The 17,300-nt window shown below is 35.6% G+C and overlaps 1 protein-coding gene across 1 annotated transcript in view; it reads right to left on the reverse strand.

Annotated features, from left to right (window-relative positions):
• The window catches only part of AGMO (alkylglycerol monooxygenase), a 319,390-nt gene that overhangs the window by 182,988 nt on the left and 119,102 nt on the right, over window positions 1–17,300 (reverse strand). The window contains exon 5 of the mRNA XM_066239850.1: window positions 11,127–11,222. Within this exon, the coding sequence (XP_066095947.1) occupies window positions 11,127–11,222 (96 nt within the window). The remainder of the gene's footprint in view (window positions 1–11,126; window positions 11,223–17,300) is intronic.

Genomic DNA, 17,300 nt, shown 5'->3' on the forward strand with positions numbered 1-17,300 from the left:
AAAATTTGGGAATAAAAGGAATTAAGGAAGTAAGAGCAAAAGTGCTAAGAAATGTAGCTTATTATAAGAACAATAGGTATATTAATGTGGGTACGTTTAAAATATGAACTTGAGAGAAATGAAGCATGAGATCTGAATTTTGTTAAAGTAAGTATTTCCTAAAAGCATATATTTGAAATATAACTTCTTCCCTAAAATTCCTTATTATTCCAAAAGATACATAATCATAACTGTCCAAAATTGACATTCTCTATAGGAAGATAGGGAATAAGTATATTCCCCATAGAAATATAAATATATACATACATAACACATTTATTAATAACTAACACTAATAATTATCAAGAATAATTATAATTATTTAAACATGAATATTTATTAACATTTACATATATAATATGTAAACAGACACACACAAACTTATTCACATAATAGATGGGTATTTTTTGCTATCACAAATTTCAGAGAATAATGGGAAAAACAGAGTTAAGCAACACATACAATATAGTGGTTTAAGAATGAAACTTCATCACCATTAATTGGATGACCCCCTTATACAGAAACTAATGTATTATCTCATTTCTGTTCCCCAATATAGCTCGTCCACTTAGTCATGAACTGTCAATAAGGTTATAAAAATAAACAGAGGAATAGTGTAAAGGAAAGTGTACTTAATTCTAAATAAGAGGTGAAAAAAACATTCCAGACGAAATGGTAATTGAGTTGCAGAATGAAGACTAGAAAAAGAGCCTGACCAGGCAGTGGCGCAGTGGATAGAGCATCGGACTGGGATACGGGGGGCCCAGGTCCGAGACCCCAAGGTCGCCAACTTGAGCGTGGGCTCATCTGGTTTGAGCAAAAGCTCACCAGCTTGAGCCCAGGGTCGCTGGCTCAAGCAAGGGATTACTCGCTCTGCTGAAGGCCCACAGTCAAGGCATATATGAGAGAGTGATCAATGAACAACTAAGGTGTTGCAACGTGCAACAAAAAACTAATGATTGATGCTTCTTATCTCTTCGTTCCTGTCTGTCTGTCCCTGTCTATCCCTCTCTCTGTAAAAAAACAAACAAACAAACAAACAAAAAAACTGGAAAAACAGCATCAGAGAGACAGTATGTGAAAATAGAAAATATTAAGAGTAAGTGTTAGCTGTGCTTAAGGCGCAAGAAGTGGTGTAATTTAGCTGGACCAGCTAATGGGATGAGGATAGAGGAATAAGAAAGACATATGTTCTAAAAGCCCTGAAATTGGTTCATGAATTTTTGGTATCTGATTTTATCTTATAGGTAAGAGAGCCATTTAAAAATTTCTATTGTTGATGTTTGTTCACATATAGTGAGTGTTCTGATATTTGGATTCTAAAACAATCATCACAGTCATTGCATGTAAATATATGGAAGAGAAAAGACTTTGAAGAAATAGAAAAAAATAGGTTTTTATTGTAATCGTCTATATAATTAATGATAGAACTATAAATTAAGCTAAGGTAACAAAAATGGAAAGGGTAAGAGAGATCAAAGAGCAGTTTAGGAGAATAATTCAAGTACGTAATGAACAATGTAAAGGAGTGTAAGGACGCAGTGTTGACAATTATGGCTGTAAAATTGGCATATATTGGGACAGGTTTGGGCAAACTAGGACATCTCTGAGATGTAAAATCTATGATAACACATTGCAGATGAGGAAAGGAGAGAACATTATTCACCATCTAGCTGCAACAACATTACACAAATTTCTTAATTTCTACATAGTTTTAATTTCCTCACTTTGAATGGAAAACATAGGGTCCTATGATGATCAAATAAGTACATCTTGTGAAATCCCAGTATAGCAAATGACACCCAATCTGAGCTGTATAGGCACTTGCTCTTAAAAAAAAGAAACACTTTATGAAGACAAACTTTGAAAGTCGTATAGAATAGCAACATGTGGAAAATATGAAAAGGAGAGAAACTATGATAACACAGATATATATGGGAAATGTAAAATAGGCTAGCTTGACTGAGTTGCGCAGAATGGAAAATAATGCTATGCGTCTCAGAAGGTCAATTTGGAAGACATTGCATGAGAATCATGAAATGCAAAAAAAGTATAGACTTTTAATCAGCAAACAATGGAACATCACCAAAGGTTTTTCAGTGGAACTGGCCTCTGAGAACAGATTAAATTTTAAGAGGAACAAGTAGATGTGTGTAAAGGTCACACAGTAATTTGGTAGAGGCAAGATTACAACTGAATTACGTGTTAAGTAACGCACAGCCTTCATCTTTTCACTGTGCCATCGAGGTTCTTAATGAACCTGTTGCCATCTGCTGAGGTATACTGAGGCATAACCGAGTAAATACAGTATTTGAAGAGGAAGTGACATTGAGAAGCTATGGATGAGAAACAGCCTAAACACAAGCTCTGAAGCCAGTTGTGTTAGCTTATGTTCTTAACTTTAAAAGGGATGGCGTTTGTCACAGGGTTGGTCAATATAAACCTTCCAGTTTTCTAAAATTGTCTATTAAATTTCTAGAATGGTTTCCTGTGGCCTGTACTTCTACACGTACCCTTAAAATAAAGCCCCGTTAACTGAAGTTACTTGAATTTATATTCATTCTTTACAACCTGTAAAAGTTTAATTGGCCTTTAGTGATTCAAATTATTTTATGGCAATTAAATAAAAAATTCTTGCTTGGCATGTACTGAACGCTTAACACATAGTGGCTATTTTATATTAACATTAAGATCAGAAATGACCCATCTACAGGGAAGCTTTATAGAGTAGTGGATAAGAGCAAGTGACTGAGAATTTCTGGTTTGGGATGATTGTAACTGTTTATTCTCCTGAATTTGTCTTTCTTTGAAAAAATAAATAAATATTTGAAGCGCAGGTAGTTTTTCTTTATCCAGAATATTCCAGTCTTTACTCCTTTTTTGTCCTTGTTATTTATTGCATGCAATACTAGGAATGCAATAGACACTGAATACATGTCTAAGGGATATAATAATTGAAATATTTAAGAAGACATATTGAACTTAGCAAATTTCATACTTTTGTACATTGATTGTTTTTGAAATTTAAATAGACAGATTATTGCAAAAACCCAAGCAATGCACTTGAAGATCAGAATCCCATGATTCTGGATGCATTTTTTCCTAAAGTAAATATGTACATTAATTATTTTTTAAAGTCTGAAATCTGACTTTGTTCATATTAACAATTTATAGTAAAAATATGGATTGCATTAAAATTATGTTATAAAGTATATATGAATAATTATAACTGATGGCAAGGAATAATTAGTCTGTGACATACAATAAAATAAGGATCTAGATTGCAGAAATAGATAACAATGACAATATATTATAGTACTGAGAATACAACAATGCTTTGTATTTGTATTATCCTTATTTATATAAGAAGAAACAAGCACAGGGAAGTAAAGTGTCTAAGATCACAGTGAGAAGAATAAGAGAAGTCAAGATTTAAACTCAACAATTTAGTATCTGATGCCACAAAAGGAAAACACCACTTATATTATACAATGGTATCACTTTTAATATGTTTTTAAAAAGTCATTTGGAATAAATAATTGCATTTTCACAATATTCCTTTTTAAATTTTAAAAGTTATAATGACTAAAATATTCAAGAATGTAATTCCAGGTGTCATCTTTCTTTATACAATATAATTATTAATTTTTTAATGAAAGAGATTTCTAAACTAGCTTAATAATTTCAAATAGAGTTCCCACCTACACAGAGAAAAAAATAAAAGCTGTAGAAACTTAGAAATAAAATAAACATGTTTCTCTACAACCCTGAGTTAAAACATGTCATAAATATTGTGTATCTTATTCTTTAGCAAAGGTTTCTTAAAAAATAGAATGAAATAAAAATAAAATTTTGCACATGACTGGATCTTGAGTAGACTCCATAAAATTTTTTTAAACTTTTGTTTGTTTGTTTATTTATTTCAGTGAGAGAGGAAGGGGGAGAGAGAGAGAGAAACAGGAACATTGATCTATTCTTGTATGTTCCCTGACCAGGAATCAAACCGGAAACCCCTGCACTTATGGAAGATGCTCTAACCAACCAAGCTATCTGACCAGGGTGATTCCATAACATTTTCAAAGAAAAGATACTGCCAGACTTCCATGAAAGCAATAATGTTGGATACAAAATAGCAATAAGCAAAACAATTTATCTAGTTGTGTCCTTAAAATGTCAAATCTCTTAACTCTGCTCACACTGCTCCCAGTCTACTGTTTTGTTGTATAGAGCTACATTTTTCTATTCCTCTCTATATCACCTGGCTTCTGCAAATGTCTGGCTTCGACTGTCACTTCAGTTATATTGCTTCATAGTTCTGTATATTTCTTTTGTTTTCTAATTCTGTACATTGCATTTTTTCAGCTCTCCTATAACTTTAATTTTTATTGACCCTTACTATATAGGTCTAGCATCAATACATACCAAGAGAAAAGCTATGATGGGGACAGCGGATGGAGTATATAGTGTTGCTAATAAGAATTTGTGTTCTTCATAGCTTATCCATTAGGTCACTGATTGCAATGTTTCTGTTTGGTGGATCTAGTTGACAAAGTAGCATTCTAATAGAATGACTGTCCTGAACCATGTCCTGGTGCAAGAAAAAGGTGTGGGGGGTGGTTGGGATGCGGGCGCAGAGCTCAAAGAGAAAATTCCAGTCTCATTTGTTTAGGAGTCAGAGATCAAATTCTGATCTAAGGACTGGAAATTAAAATGGGAAACATCCCCTTTTCTCCTTAAAGGAAGCACAGAAGGAGGAGCTCCAATACCTGGACACAAATCTCCCTCAAACTTAACTCTTAAGAGTCTTGGCTGGCTTTTGAGTAACTCATGCATGGAACAAGGCACAAGGGAACCTGGTGAAGAGCAGAAAGGTAAAAAGCTAGAAAATTGCTAAGGAGAGATTTCAACTGCTGTCTGTTGTTAGCAAGACAGAATTTCGAGTTCAAATCCTACCAAGTGGCACTGGCCTTATACTAGGCCTTACCCTAAGATTAAAGACTGTCAAGGATAAGGCATATGCATCAAGACTAAATACAGTAATAAACGATCTACATGTCCTAACGAAGTGTAAATAAAAGCCTCTAAAAGCCATAGAATGTTTAGCATATTATTTCACTGCCTTTTACAATAAAATTAAAGAATATTTAGAGGACTACAATATGAACTAGAGTCTACAGTAAACTCACCATAAATATTTGCTAATAATAATAGTAATTTATGAGACATATAAAGAAGAAAAATGTGACCCAAATCAGGCAAATAATAATAATGTTAATTGAATTAGAACTGAACATGGCTCAGGTGTTAGAATTAGCAGATTAAGAATTTTAAATTAATTATTATTAAGATTTGAAAACATAGTAATAAGTGACAAACGGACAATCTCAGCAGAGTAATGAAAACTCTTTATAAAGAAATAAAAATTCGCCCTGGCCGGTTGGCTCAGCGGTAGAGCGTCGGCCTAGCGTGTGGAGGACCCGGGTTCGATTCCCGGCCAGGGCACACAGGAGAAGCGCCCATTTGCTTCTCCACCCCTCCGCCGCGCTTTCCCTCTCTGTCTCTCTCTTCCCCTCCCGCAGCCACGGCTCCATTGGAGCAAAGATGGCCCGGGCGCTGGGGATGGCTCTGTGGCCTCTGCCCCAGGCGCTAGAGTGGCTCTGGTCGCAACATGGCGACGCCCAGGATGGGCAGAGCATCGCCCCCTGGTGGGCAGAGCGTCGCCCCTGGTGGGTGTGCCGGGTGGATCCCGGTCGGGCGCATGTGGGAGTCTGTCTGACTGTCTCTCCCTGTTTCCAGCTTCAGAAAAATGAAAAAAAAAAAAAAAAGAAAAAAAAAAAAAAGAAATAAAAATTCTAGAACTTAAGAGTCTAATCTCTGGTGTGAGAAATCTACTAATGGGCTTAATAGCAGAAGAAAAAGCTTGTGAAAGGGTAAGTTGAAGGCAAATGAATAGCTATTATCATATCTAAAAATAAATAATAGTTAATTTTTTTTTTTTTGTAGTTTTTCTGAAGCTGGAAATGGGGAAAGACAGTCAGACAGACTCCCACATGCGCCCGACCGGGATCCACCCGGCACGCCCACCAGAGGGCACGCTCTGCCCACCAGGGGGCGATGCTCTGCCCCTCCCGGGCGTCGCTCTGTTGCGACCAGAGCCACTCCAGCGCCTGGGGCAGAGGCCAAGGAGCCATCCCCAGCGTCGGGCCATCTTTGCTCCAATGGAGCCTCGCTACGGGAGGGGAAGAGAGAGACAGAGAGGAAGGAGAGGGGGAGGGGTGGAGAAGCAGATGGGCGCTTCTCCTGTGTGCCCTGGCCGGGAATCGAACCCGGGACCTCTGCACGCCAGGCCGATGCTCTACCACTGAGCCAACCGGCTAGGGCTAATAATAAAGTTAAATTAAAAAAAATGACAGCATTATTGATCTTGAGACAATATCAAGTAGTCTAATAAACATGTACTGTGAGTCATCAAAAAAGGGGAGAGAGACAAAGAAGTAATGTTTAAGGAAATAATGCACATTTTCCCCCCTAATTTGATCTAAAATATATTGCTTGTGAACTCTATCGATTAAGGCAAGAAAATGAATTAAATAACATTAAGTACAGTAAAGAAAGAAATAGAACTGTATTTGTTCAAAAACTACAAAATTATTTACAAGAAAATTTTAGTGAATTTTCAAAAAAATTAATCAACAGAAGCAAACAGAAGTTTTAAAATTAGATCCAACCATATATGGCCGATTTATTTTCTACAAAACCACCAAGACAATCTAATGAATAAAAGAATGTGTACTATAAATGGTGCTAGATTTGTGGGTGTATATATGGAAATAATAAATCTTGAACCCTACCAAATACCATACAAAAAACTATATTACAGACTCTAAGGTAAAATTAAAACTCTAAGTTTTCAAAATAAATCTTTGGATTATTTCTTTGAAACTTTGTGATAGTCAAAGAATTCTCAGAGAAAATTTAAAAAGTCAAACTATTTCATAAAAGAAAAAATAATAAATTGAACTTCAAAATTTCTTTTCATCCAAAGTTATCAGAACGAAAATAAAAAGACGTTACAAACTGGAGAAATATGTATATTTAAGATACATGTATCTGATAGATGACATATATCCATAATCTATAAAGAATTCCAACAAATTAATTAGACCAACAACACAATAAAAAATAGATGAGAGCTTGAACAGACAGTTTACTAAAGCAAATATGTGAATGTTCAATAGATATATAGAATGTTGCTAAACAAAATTACTTATTGGAGAAAGATTACACACAACACGATAGCTTTTTATCCATTAGTATTGGTGAAATATGTTAATATCTTATTCTAATAATTTTTCTCCAGTCAGTTCAAATATCCTTCCTCAGTGAAAGCTGTTGGCTTCCCATGAGTACTTCTAGAGGCATTTTATACATATACAAACATACAGTTTTGTTCCTTTTTTTTTTTTTTTTGTATTTTTCTGAAGCTGGAAACGGGGAGAGACAGTCAGACAGACTCCCGCATGCGCCCGACTGGGATCCACCCGGCACGCCCACCAGGGGCGACGCTCGCTCTGCCCACCAGGGGGCGATGCTCTGCCTCTCCGGGTCGTCGCTCTGCCGTGACCAGAGCCACTCTAGCGCCTGGGGCAGAGGCCAAGGAGCCATCCCCAGCGCCCGGGCCATCTTTGCTCCAATGGTGCCTTGGCTGCAGGAGGGGAAGAGAGAGACAGAGAGGAAGGAGGGGGGGTGGAGAAGCAAATGGGTGCTTCTCCTATGTGCCCTGGCCGGGAATCGAACCCGGGTCCCCCACACGCCAGGCCGACGCTCTACCGCTGAGCCAACCGGCCAGGGCCAGTTTTGTTCCTTTTTAACATAAATATTATCATATATTATATCCTGCCATGCACCTTTATTTGGAATCTATCCATATTATTACATAAAGAGACTGTTCATTGTGTTTGTAACTTTACAAAGTTCTATTTAGGGGCTTCAGTTTAACACTATAAAAATTATTTCACTATGTGGTTTAAATCTTCAATACCAAAGAATTATTTCTTTGCCCAAGCATCACTCACTTTGTACAGGAACATCATGTTGGTAAATTTAAGATAAATGAAAGGTAATAGATAGTCTTACTATTACTACTTTACTGTATAAGTCAGCTAATACCCAAATATTACCTAATTTTTCAAAAGATAATTATAACATTCCACACTTAGTAAATTCAAATATGTATTAAATTTTAAAATTTCCTAATTGCCTTTAGTATACTCACAAGGAAAGAGTATGACTAGCCTGACCAGGAAGTAGTGCAGTGGATAGAACGTTGGACTGGGACACAGGGGACCCACGTTTGAAACCCTGGGGTTGCCAGCTTGATCATGGAGTCACTGGCTTGAGCATGGGATCAAGACATGGCCGATGGTCACTGGCTTGAGACCAAAGGTCACTGTCTTGAGCAAGGGATCATTCACTCTGCTGTAGCCCCAGTCAAGGCACATATGAGAAAGTAATCCATGAACAACTAGGGAACTGCAACGAAGAATTGATGCTTCACATCTCTCTCCCTTCCTTGTCTGCCTGTCCTTATCTATCCCTCTCTCTGACTCTGCCCACACACATACACACACACACACACACACACACACACACACACATAAAGAAAGAGTATGACTGTATGCTGCAGACATTTCAAGTGAATGAACAACAAACAAAAATGTAGTCATAAAAATTAAGCAACAGAGTATGTTTTAAGCCAAATCTTTTGTAACTTTCAAAAGAGAGGAAGGGGACAGTTGTGCTTGTTTCTTCATCAAAGCATTTCAAATGCAAACAAAAACTTCTTTATATAGTCTTCAGTTTGTTTTATGATCTATTTTTTCTCTCATATACAATCTTTCAAAAACAGGTTTCAAAATTATTATTATTCTTATCTTAATCTGAATGAAGGGAGTGAATTTTCACTTTTAGAAAAATCCTCCAGAATAAGAATGGATTCTATGGGGATCAGAAGTGAAAGAACTGTAAGAATCATATCTTCATTCAGAAATGTGTGGGGCTGTTTGGCCAACATTGTCATGTCTATGGCTCATATATTGTTTCTATGAATGACCCTCAGCATGATAGTATGATGCCTGAAGTTAAGCAGAGATCAAGTGGCCCGAGGAGTCATAAAATGGGTATTTTTAGACTGAAGACAATTTTTTTTATTTTTCTTTTATAAATCTGATGTATATTACCCTGTAATTGAAAAAGTAAGGAAAGCACATGATAATTCAAAAACAGAAAAAAAAAGGATTGTCTTCTCCCCATTCAGTTCTCTGTTTCACTTGTTCCTTTCTCTAGAAGCCACTGTTACAAATCTCTTGGTTTTACATCCTGGATGATACTGTTATTTATAAACGAATGTCAGTATGCTGTCTATAACAATACATGTAATTAAATACACAATTACAAAGAAAATCTTAGAAATATATTCACAGTTCACAGTATAATTTCAAATTCCAAGATCCAAACCTTAATTTAGAAAGTGTGTTCTTGCTTCCCTTGCTGTTCAACTGCAGTAAGTAGACATCCTACATTCAAAAGTACAATACGCAACACAAGTGATGGGTTCTAATGCATTGCCTTTGAGTTGAAAATGAGGCCACCTAGAGGTTCTAAGCTTAAAGGAAATGCCTCACCGCTGGCTTTTCTCCACTTTCCCTTTCTTCTGAGATGAAACTCAAACTCTGGCTCATGATCCTCTTGGAGGGACACAGGAAAAGGCAGAAGTTACTTATGCACCATTGTTCTGTATCCAAATGAATACCTGACCCAACACATGGCATGACCTGGAGTAGAGCTGCTATAAAAATGTAATTCTCCTTTAACCTATCCATGTAAATCATCAGAAAGCTTCCCTCCACTGATTTAAACAAATTTGGTCTTTGACCTCTGGAGTCAGAATTGGCCTCAACAACTCTTTCAGATGTTTGTAGTATTGACTGTTTGATGTATGTCAACTACCATAAAATGCAATGCTATTTCAAACAAATCTTCAAATTATGCCACATATGCCCAAAGTCATGGTAACAGTCTCTTTATTCCAAGTAAAGCAGTAGCATGAAATACTACAGATTAATGAAATAATGCTCTTTGTTGCATCAAGCTTTGGCATTTAATGCAGCTGTGATTTGCGGTATTGTTCAACCAGTTGCAACACCTGTCAACGTGCTTCCTATAGAACTTCAAAAGGCTTCCAATAAATACCAAATGCTTGAAAGGGCTCTCATGTGTATAAGTAAGAATTTTTGGGGGTCTGTGAATTTTTGTTGCTTAACAACCAGATCAGTACAATAGTTCATAAACCAATCAGTTGCTTAATGATCTTTCTGCAAACATTCACGTCTGACAATTTGAGATACTACAGAAGACCAAAAACATTATATTTGTTCACTTTTCTGGTAAAAAGTAAAAAAAGAAAAACCCTAACAATATATTGAACACTTTTTTAAAGAAAATTTAAATTCTAAAATTAAAGCAGGATTTCCAATCAAAACTATTTTTATAATTTCTTTAGGCATTATAATTTTGTCAAGAAATTTTTTAAAATTTAGCACTTATACATAAATATTATATATTTATATACATAGTTAACTATCAATATACAATAAATTATAATATAAAATAAATTATAAACAGTATTTATATACAAATATTATATAATATTTATATAAACATACAAAAATTACATATTTATATAAATTTATATCTTTATATGAAAATAAATTTCAACATCTTTTGTCAAACAATGTTTAATAAACTGTAATACAGGAAGATATTGTATTAAAGTATTAAAATGTTTTGGTACTTAATAGTTCAAAAAATGGTTTTATTTAATTGAGACCAACTGGCCTCATTGCTTCTTGTAAACTTTGCAATATATATTCAGTAAAAAGGAATAAAAATGAACAGATGTTTCTCCTTAAAGAATGCAGACAAAGATTTTCTTACACAATAAATCAGCTGCTAGTGGAGTTCCAGGACATTGCTTCAGGCTATTTAGGTATAAAACTTAAAAAAAAAAAAATCCCCAAAGGATTTACCTCTGTGTGGATCCAAAACTGGTAGAGGAGATTGAACTGAAGATGCACAGCGTACACTGACGGTGGGATAAAGAGCGCCAGCGGAGAGTAGAATATCTGGAAAATTAAAAAATGTTACATTTGCACACGTGATTTCTCAACGTAACATCTACTATTGCTAATGATTCAACATCGGAGTCTACACATCAGCAAACATGTCTTATTCTTTCCCAAGTTCACCTTACTCCTTATATTTTATTTTCACATTTGACTTAGCAACATCAATATTCCCGCATGGTGATCAAGTTGCAAGCATATTAGAGCTAAGTCCAGTGGACTTCTATTTTGCACTTAATGTTGTCTAGTTAAAATACCATACGTGGTATGTTATTCCCTTAATCTTGAAAAGGCTGGATGTGTTTCTTAGACTTAAAGAGGTTTTCTATATATACACACATACTCATTTTCTTTAAGTAACAAAATTGTAGGTTCAGGTGTCTTTACACCTTGAGAACTCCCAAACTCTTGTATTACATATAACCTGGCATTTTTAATAATAAAACAAAATTGTAATCTAAAAAGTGATTTCATATAAGGAGAAGATAAAATAAATGGTCTCTTCAAATTTGTTTTTATGTGGTTGATTGAAGGCACAATATCTCCTAATTTTTCTTAATTTAGCAAAGAAGGGGTTATGATATAGTGCCACAGTTGAAACAAATTTTAAAGTTTAATATTTCTTAATAGACGGAAATGACTCTGCCTTATAAAAAACAACTTATGCTTAAACCACAGAACTGGTTAGAATCAGCTAATAAGCACAATCTGCTGTGTTCTCTTTATGGCTTTGATCCTCAAGAGTGGTTTCATGTTGTAAGAAAACATCTTATTAAATAAAAAACTAATCAACCAAATAGGAATAAAAAGAATATGACTTCCAACTTATAGTTCATATTTTGTAGAGTTAATATTTCTAAAATTCAAAATATTTAAAAGTATTTCTTCGGAATATTACAATTTTATTTTAAGATTATTTTAAGGGTTTTGTTTTCAATTAGGTCAAATATTATTTCAACAATGTTTGGTAATGATTAAGTATTTGAAATTGACATTTACATAAACTCATCTAGTTGTTTCTGACCTTAAGTTATGAACAGTCTTAATTGTCATAACAAACAGGATCAGTTTCCTTATTTATAAATCTATTATTAAGCAATGAATTAGATTAGTGAGCAACCAAAGAATATCAGGCTTTTATTTAAGATATCTACTTTTAAGCTCTGGTTCCACTCTCAAAGATATTCACAAAGTTCTGAAACTTCCCTGGGCTTCAATTCTCACAAGTGAATTGTGAAGGAAAACAATCATTTGAAATCTAGCTACCTTTTTTGTTCAAAAAGATCTGTGATCAGCAATATGATTTTCTGTAATATATTAAAATAGTTCTCTTACAACAGGTTAATAAAATACTTATGTGACCTCTGGTGTAAATACTTTGAGTTAAGGAGTATTTTGAAAACTTTGAGATGTGAATAAAAATGTAAAACTAAAATGATTAATAATAAATAGTTCAATTTGGAAAGAGGGTGTGTACCAGATGAATATTCATAGTTCATTATAATTCCCTAAATTGTGGAGAAATAGTCCTTGGAGGTAGTAATAATATTTATGGAAAAGGTGGTTCTATGGTCAAATAAGTTGTCAAGTGGTTAGTTAAACAGGCAAAGTTTCTTCTCAGAGCCTATACCATACTATTGTCAACCACGAGCCTATTAACCCATAAAATACTTTATTAATGAGTTTCCCACAGAATTAGATTTCCTAAACATACATTTGATGAAGCAATATCTCAAATCTTACAAATCATTACATATAATGGTGAACTGACAATTAGAAAAACAAACTCAGCCTGAATTTTTAAAAAATCACATTTCCAATACAAAATAAAGAAATAGGTTAGAGCAGGGGTCAGGACCCTTTTTGGCTGAGAGAGCCATGAACGCCACATATTTTAAAATGTAATTCCATGAGAGCCATACAATGACCCATGTACATTACACACTATCCAATAAAATTTGTGTTGTCCTGGAGGACAGCTGTGATTGGCTCCAGCCACTTGCAACCATGAACATGAGCGGTAGGAAATGAATTGATTGTAATACATGAGAATGTTTTATATTTTTAACATTATTTTTTTTATTAAAGATTTGTCTGTGAACCAGATGCAGCCATCAAAAGAGCCACATCTGGCTCGTGAGCCATAGGTTCCTGACCCCTGGGTTAGAGAGTAAGTCACATGAATCACTTGAAATTTAATGTCTCATTATGAATAGCACTATAATCTAATGATACAATCAAGGATCTAATTTCCAAAGTTCAGAGCAGCTTAGTAAATGTCATCCAGCTCTGAGATGATCAGTTATCTTCTCTACTTCCAATGTTTGCATTGCCAAATCCTCTATAGTTAAAAAAACAACAACACACAATTTAAATGCCCCTTCCATCAGAGAGCCTCAAATAGTACTAATTTGACTGAAGAAATTTCTTCTTCCTCAAACTTCAACTCTCAGTACCCAGGCAAGAGGACATTATACTATTTAGCAAAAATATCCTTCTCTGCCATGTATCCACCCATGTCATTCTCACTCCAAGGCTCTTTAGCCTAAGTTTCACTGTCTACTGTAGATTATTTCATTATCTTTTAATAGAAGTCATAGATAATAGGACCATAGAGGAAAGGAATAACCTAGACCTGTGTGTGTGAGGAGGGAATGAAGATAAGAAGAATGTAGCCAGAGATTGCTTTGGATTGTGGCACTCATACACAGACCTCAAGAAATCCGTGAACACCCTTGATCACTACCGGAAAGCATGGCCTTGAGTGTGTGAGGCCATGTGCCATTTTCTGAAGAAGCAGTCTATAGCTCTCATCAGTTTGGTGAGCTGCACTGACAACTCAACTGTGTCTGGAAGCTGTGAACTGAGGGGCCCTGAACTGCCCAGCTGGTGCTGGAGGACACTCATGGCACTCACCAAACAGGGTGTGGGAGTGAAGTAGGTGGGTGACCGGATTCCAGCACAGTTTGGAGAGTTCCGGGCAGATGTAACAGAAGGCAGAGGACTGTGCCATCCAGAGTCATTGAAAGTAAGCCCCTTAGGTTGAATGAAGGAGGAAATCATGCAGGAAGCATGGCAAAGTAGGAGAAAAAGCAGGGGCTGAGGGAGAGGACAGCTGTTCATGAATAAGCTCCTATGCAAAGTGGGTGATGTGAATAATCAACAGAAATGAAAAAAAAATCTTCTGAACTCTGAGGTTCATGTTTTATTTAAGTAATTTAACTTTATTAATATCTGTACTTCTATACTCTTCATTTTTTAAGTACTACTAGAGAAACTTTTTTTCCTCAGAATTGAGAAACTAAAGATTGAAGAAGCAAGTACACTGTCTCATATTCCTTAAGTCTATGTGTAGTAGTGACACACACCAAATCCTCTGGTTGCAGATAGATGGTACTGATCGCTTCCCTTAAAATACATATACATCTTCGAATGTATCATATTTCTGGAATAAGAGCTTTTTGTTTCTAGTCAGAAAGTACTTACCTTTAAGTATCTAGGCCCATATTTCTATCTCCATTTTTTGGAGTATATCTATTTTCTCTTTTCCCCATTTCATCCTCTCATTCATCCTATATTCTAGCTATACTCCTACTGTTATGCATTTAACTGAGTCTTTCTAAAAGAAGTATGATGGCCTAGACCCCTCAGTACCTCAGAAGGTAACCTTATTTGGAAATAGGATCTTTATGCAGGTAACTGAGTTAAAATGAAGTAATTAAGGTGAGCTCTAATCCAATGACTGGTTTCTACATAAAAAGGAGGAATCTGGACACAGAGACAGACATGCACACAAGAAGAAAGCCACGTGAAGCTGAAAGCGGAGATTGGGGTGATGAATCTACAAGCCAAAGAACACCACAAATTGCCAGCAAGCCTCAAGCTAGGGGAGAAGGATGGAACTAATTCTCCCTCACAGTGCTTGGAAGGAACCAACTCTGTTGAAACCTTAATCTCAGATTTCCAGCCTCTGCAACTGTAAAACAATAAATTTGACTTGTCATCCAGTTTTTGGTATTTCGTTATGAGCAGTCCCAGGAAACAAATACACATACCATACTTTTTTTTTTTTTTTTTTGGCCATTCCCTAAATTTATCATATTTTTTTCATTATTTTATGTTTCCAAAGACATTCTCCCCCTACAGAATGTTTCATTTGCAACTCTGTTCATGGCAAAATGTTATTCTTCTTACAAATTGGGGACAAGCATCATTTTGGGGGGAGATGCTTCCCCGGGTAATCAGAGCAGATTTATCTCTTTAAAATCTCAATAGCTTATATTACAAGGCTGTTGGCTCTCTTGAATCCCCCAAGGAAAGCAGTCCCCTTAAAGAACAGAAGCTCATGTCTTTTCCTAATGTCCCCAACCTCTGCCACTATGACTAGCTCCACCAGTCAGGACTGTATATGGGGAAAAAAATGACTGGATGCACTTCTCAAAATAAGAATAAGAACAAGTTAGAGGACTGAATATTTCATCAAGATGTATATTACTTATTCTTCATTATAAGGACTACAAATGACTAAAGGGTTTCAGTAAAGAAAAACATAAAAAAAATCAGAGAATAATTTTTACCTAATTTCAAAAATTTTAGTAAACTACAGAATAATTCTATCTTCCTATCACATGCTAGAATCAAGGGTTTGAAACTGGTCAAGACACAGATTGGCAGAGGGCTTCATTTGTATAATATGTGGACATAAACTTTGTCCTGTGAGCTGTCTGAATGGTGGTTGAGGGAGGCGAAGGCGTATGGTTCTGAGGCAAGGTCCTGAGAAAAGTTTTGTTTCTTTACTTCAAGGGGGGCTCAAGGTATGCCTTCCTTCTGTGACATAAGAATGATGAGAATTTTATCCCCAGTGCATTTGACTGCATGATATCAAAGTTGTTAGTTTCTTGTGTCTTTATTTGTTCACATTTGTCTTTATATAACTCCAACTCCCACATATTGAAAAACAGTCTTTGCTTATAAAGTTTGGCAGGGAGTATGATGTAATAATAAGATCTGATGTTTCACTAAAGGTTCCTGTGAAATCTTATATGCAATCTAAAAATCAATATTATACATGCAAGTCATACTTGATATAATTCAAAGAATTTCCACATTTATTATTTAAGGTGATCTTAAAAATAACATGACAAAGCAGAGCAAATATTAATTGTCCTATTTTATGTACAAATCACTGGAATTGAAACAATTGATTCAGAGTGGAAAAGTTATAGCTGCAATCCAGACTTCTTTATCCTTAATGAATTGCTACCTTGTGTTTCTAAATGTAATTAGTATATTTTTAAATTAGTCTCAAAAATATCATTTTAGGCCCTGTCCGGTTGACTCAGTGGTAGAGCGTCGGACTGGCATGCAGGAGTCCTGGGTTCAATTCCCAGCCAGGGCACATAGGAGAGGCACCCATCTGCTTCTCCACCCCTCCCCCTCTCCTTCCTCTCTGTCTCTCTCTTCCCCTCCCGCAGCCAGGGCTCCACTGGAGCAAAGTTGGCCCGCACACTGAGGATGGCTCTGGCCTCTGCCTCAGGCGCTAGAATGGCTCTGGTTGCAACAGAACGGCGCCCCAGATGGGCGGAGCATCGCCCCCTGGTGGGCATGCCAGGTGGATCCTGGTCGGGCGCATGCGGGAGTCAGTCTGGCTGCCTCCCCGTTTCCAACTTCAGCAAAATACAAATATATATATAAAATATATATAAAAATTATATATTTATATATTCTCTAATTTACAATAACAAAGGTTTTAATAAAGGTTTTCATTAATTGATGTTATAACTATTGTACATTTCTTTGATTGTGATTAAAATTTACCTCTTTTAGATTGTTAACATGCTATAAACATATTTTACTATGGTCATTATAATTCCAACCTAGAAAACAAAACTAATTTAATGATATTGAGATAACTACAGAACTTTAGAAATTATTGATTTAAAAATCAGACTAATACACTTATTATTAATACCCTATGCTTTAAAGAAATACTTAGCTCATTGAATGTAGATAACTTACTATTTCATATTCAATAGCTTCACATAAGACAAATTTGTTCTAAATACATTTATTCTAACA

Source organism: Saccopteryx bilineata, chromosome 7 (assembly GCF_036850765.1).
Source record: "Saccopteryx bilineata isolate mSacBil1 chromosome 7, mSacBil1_pri_phased_curated, whole genome shotgun sequence".
Lineage (NCBI taxonomy): Eukaryota > Metazoa > Chordata > Mammalia > Chiroptera > Emballonuridae > Saccopteryx > Saccopteryx bilineata.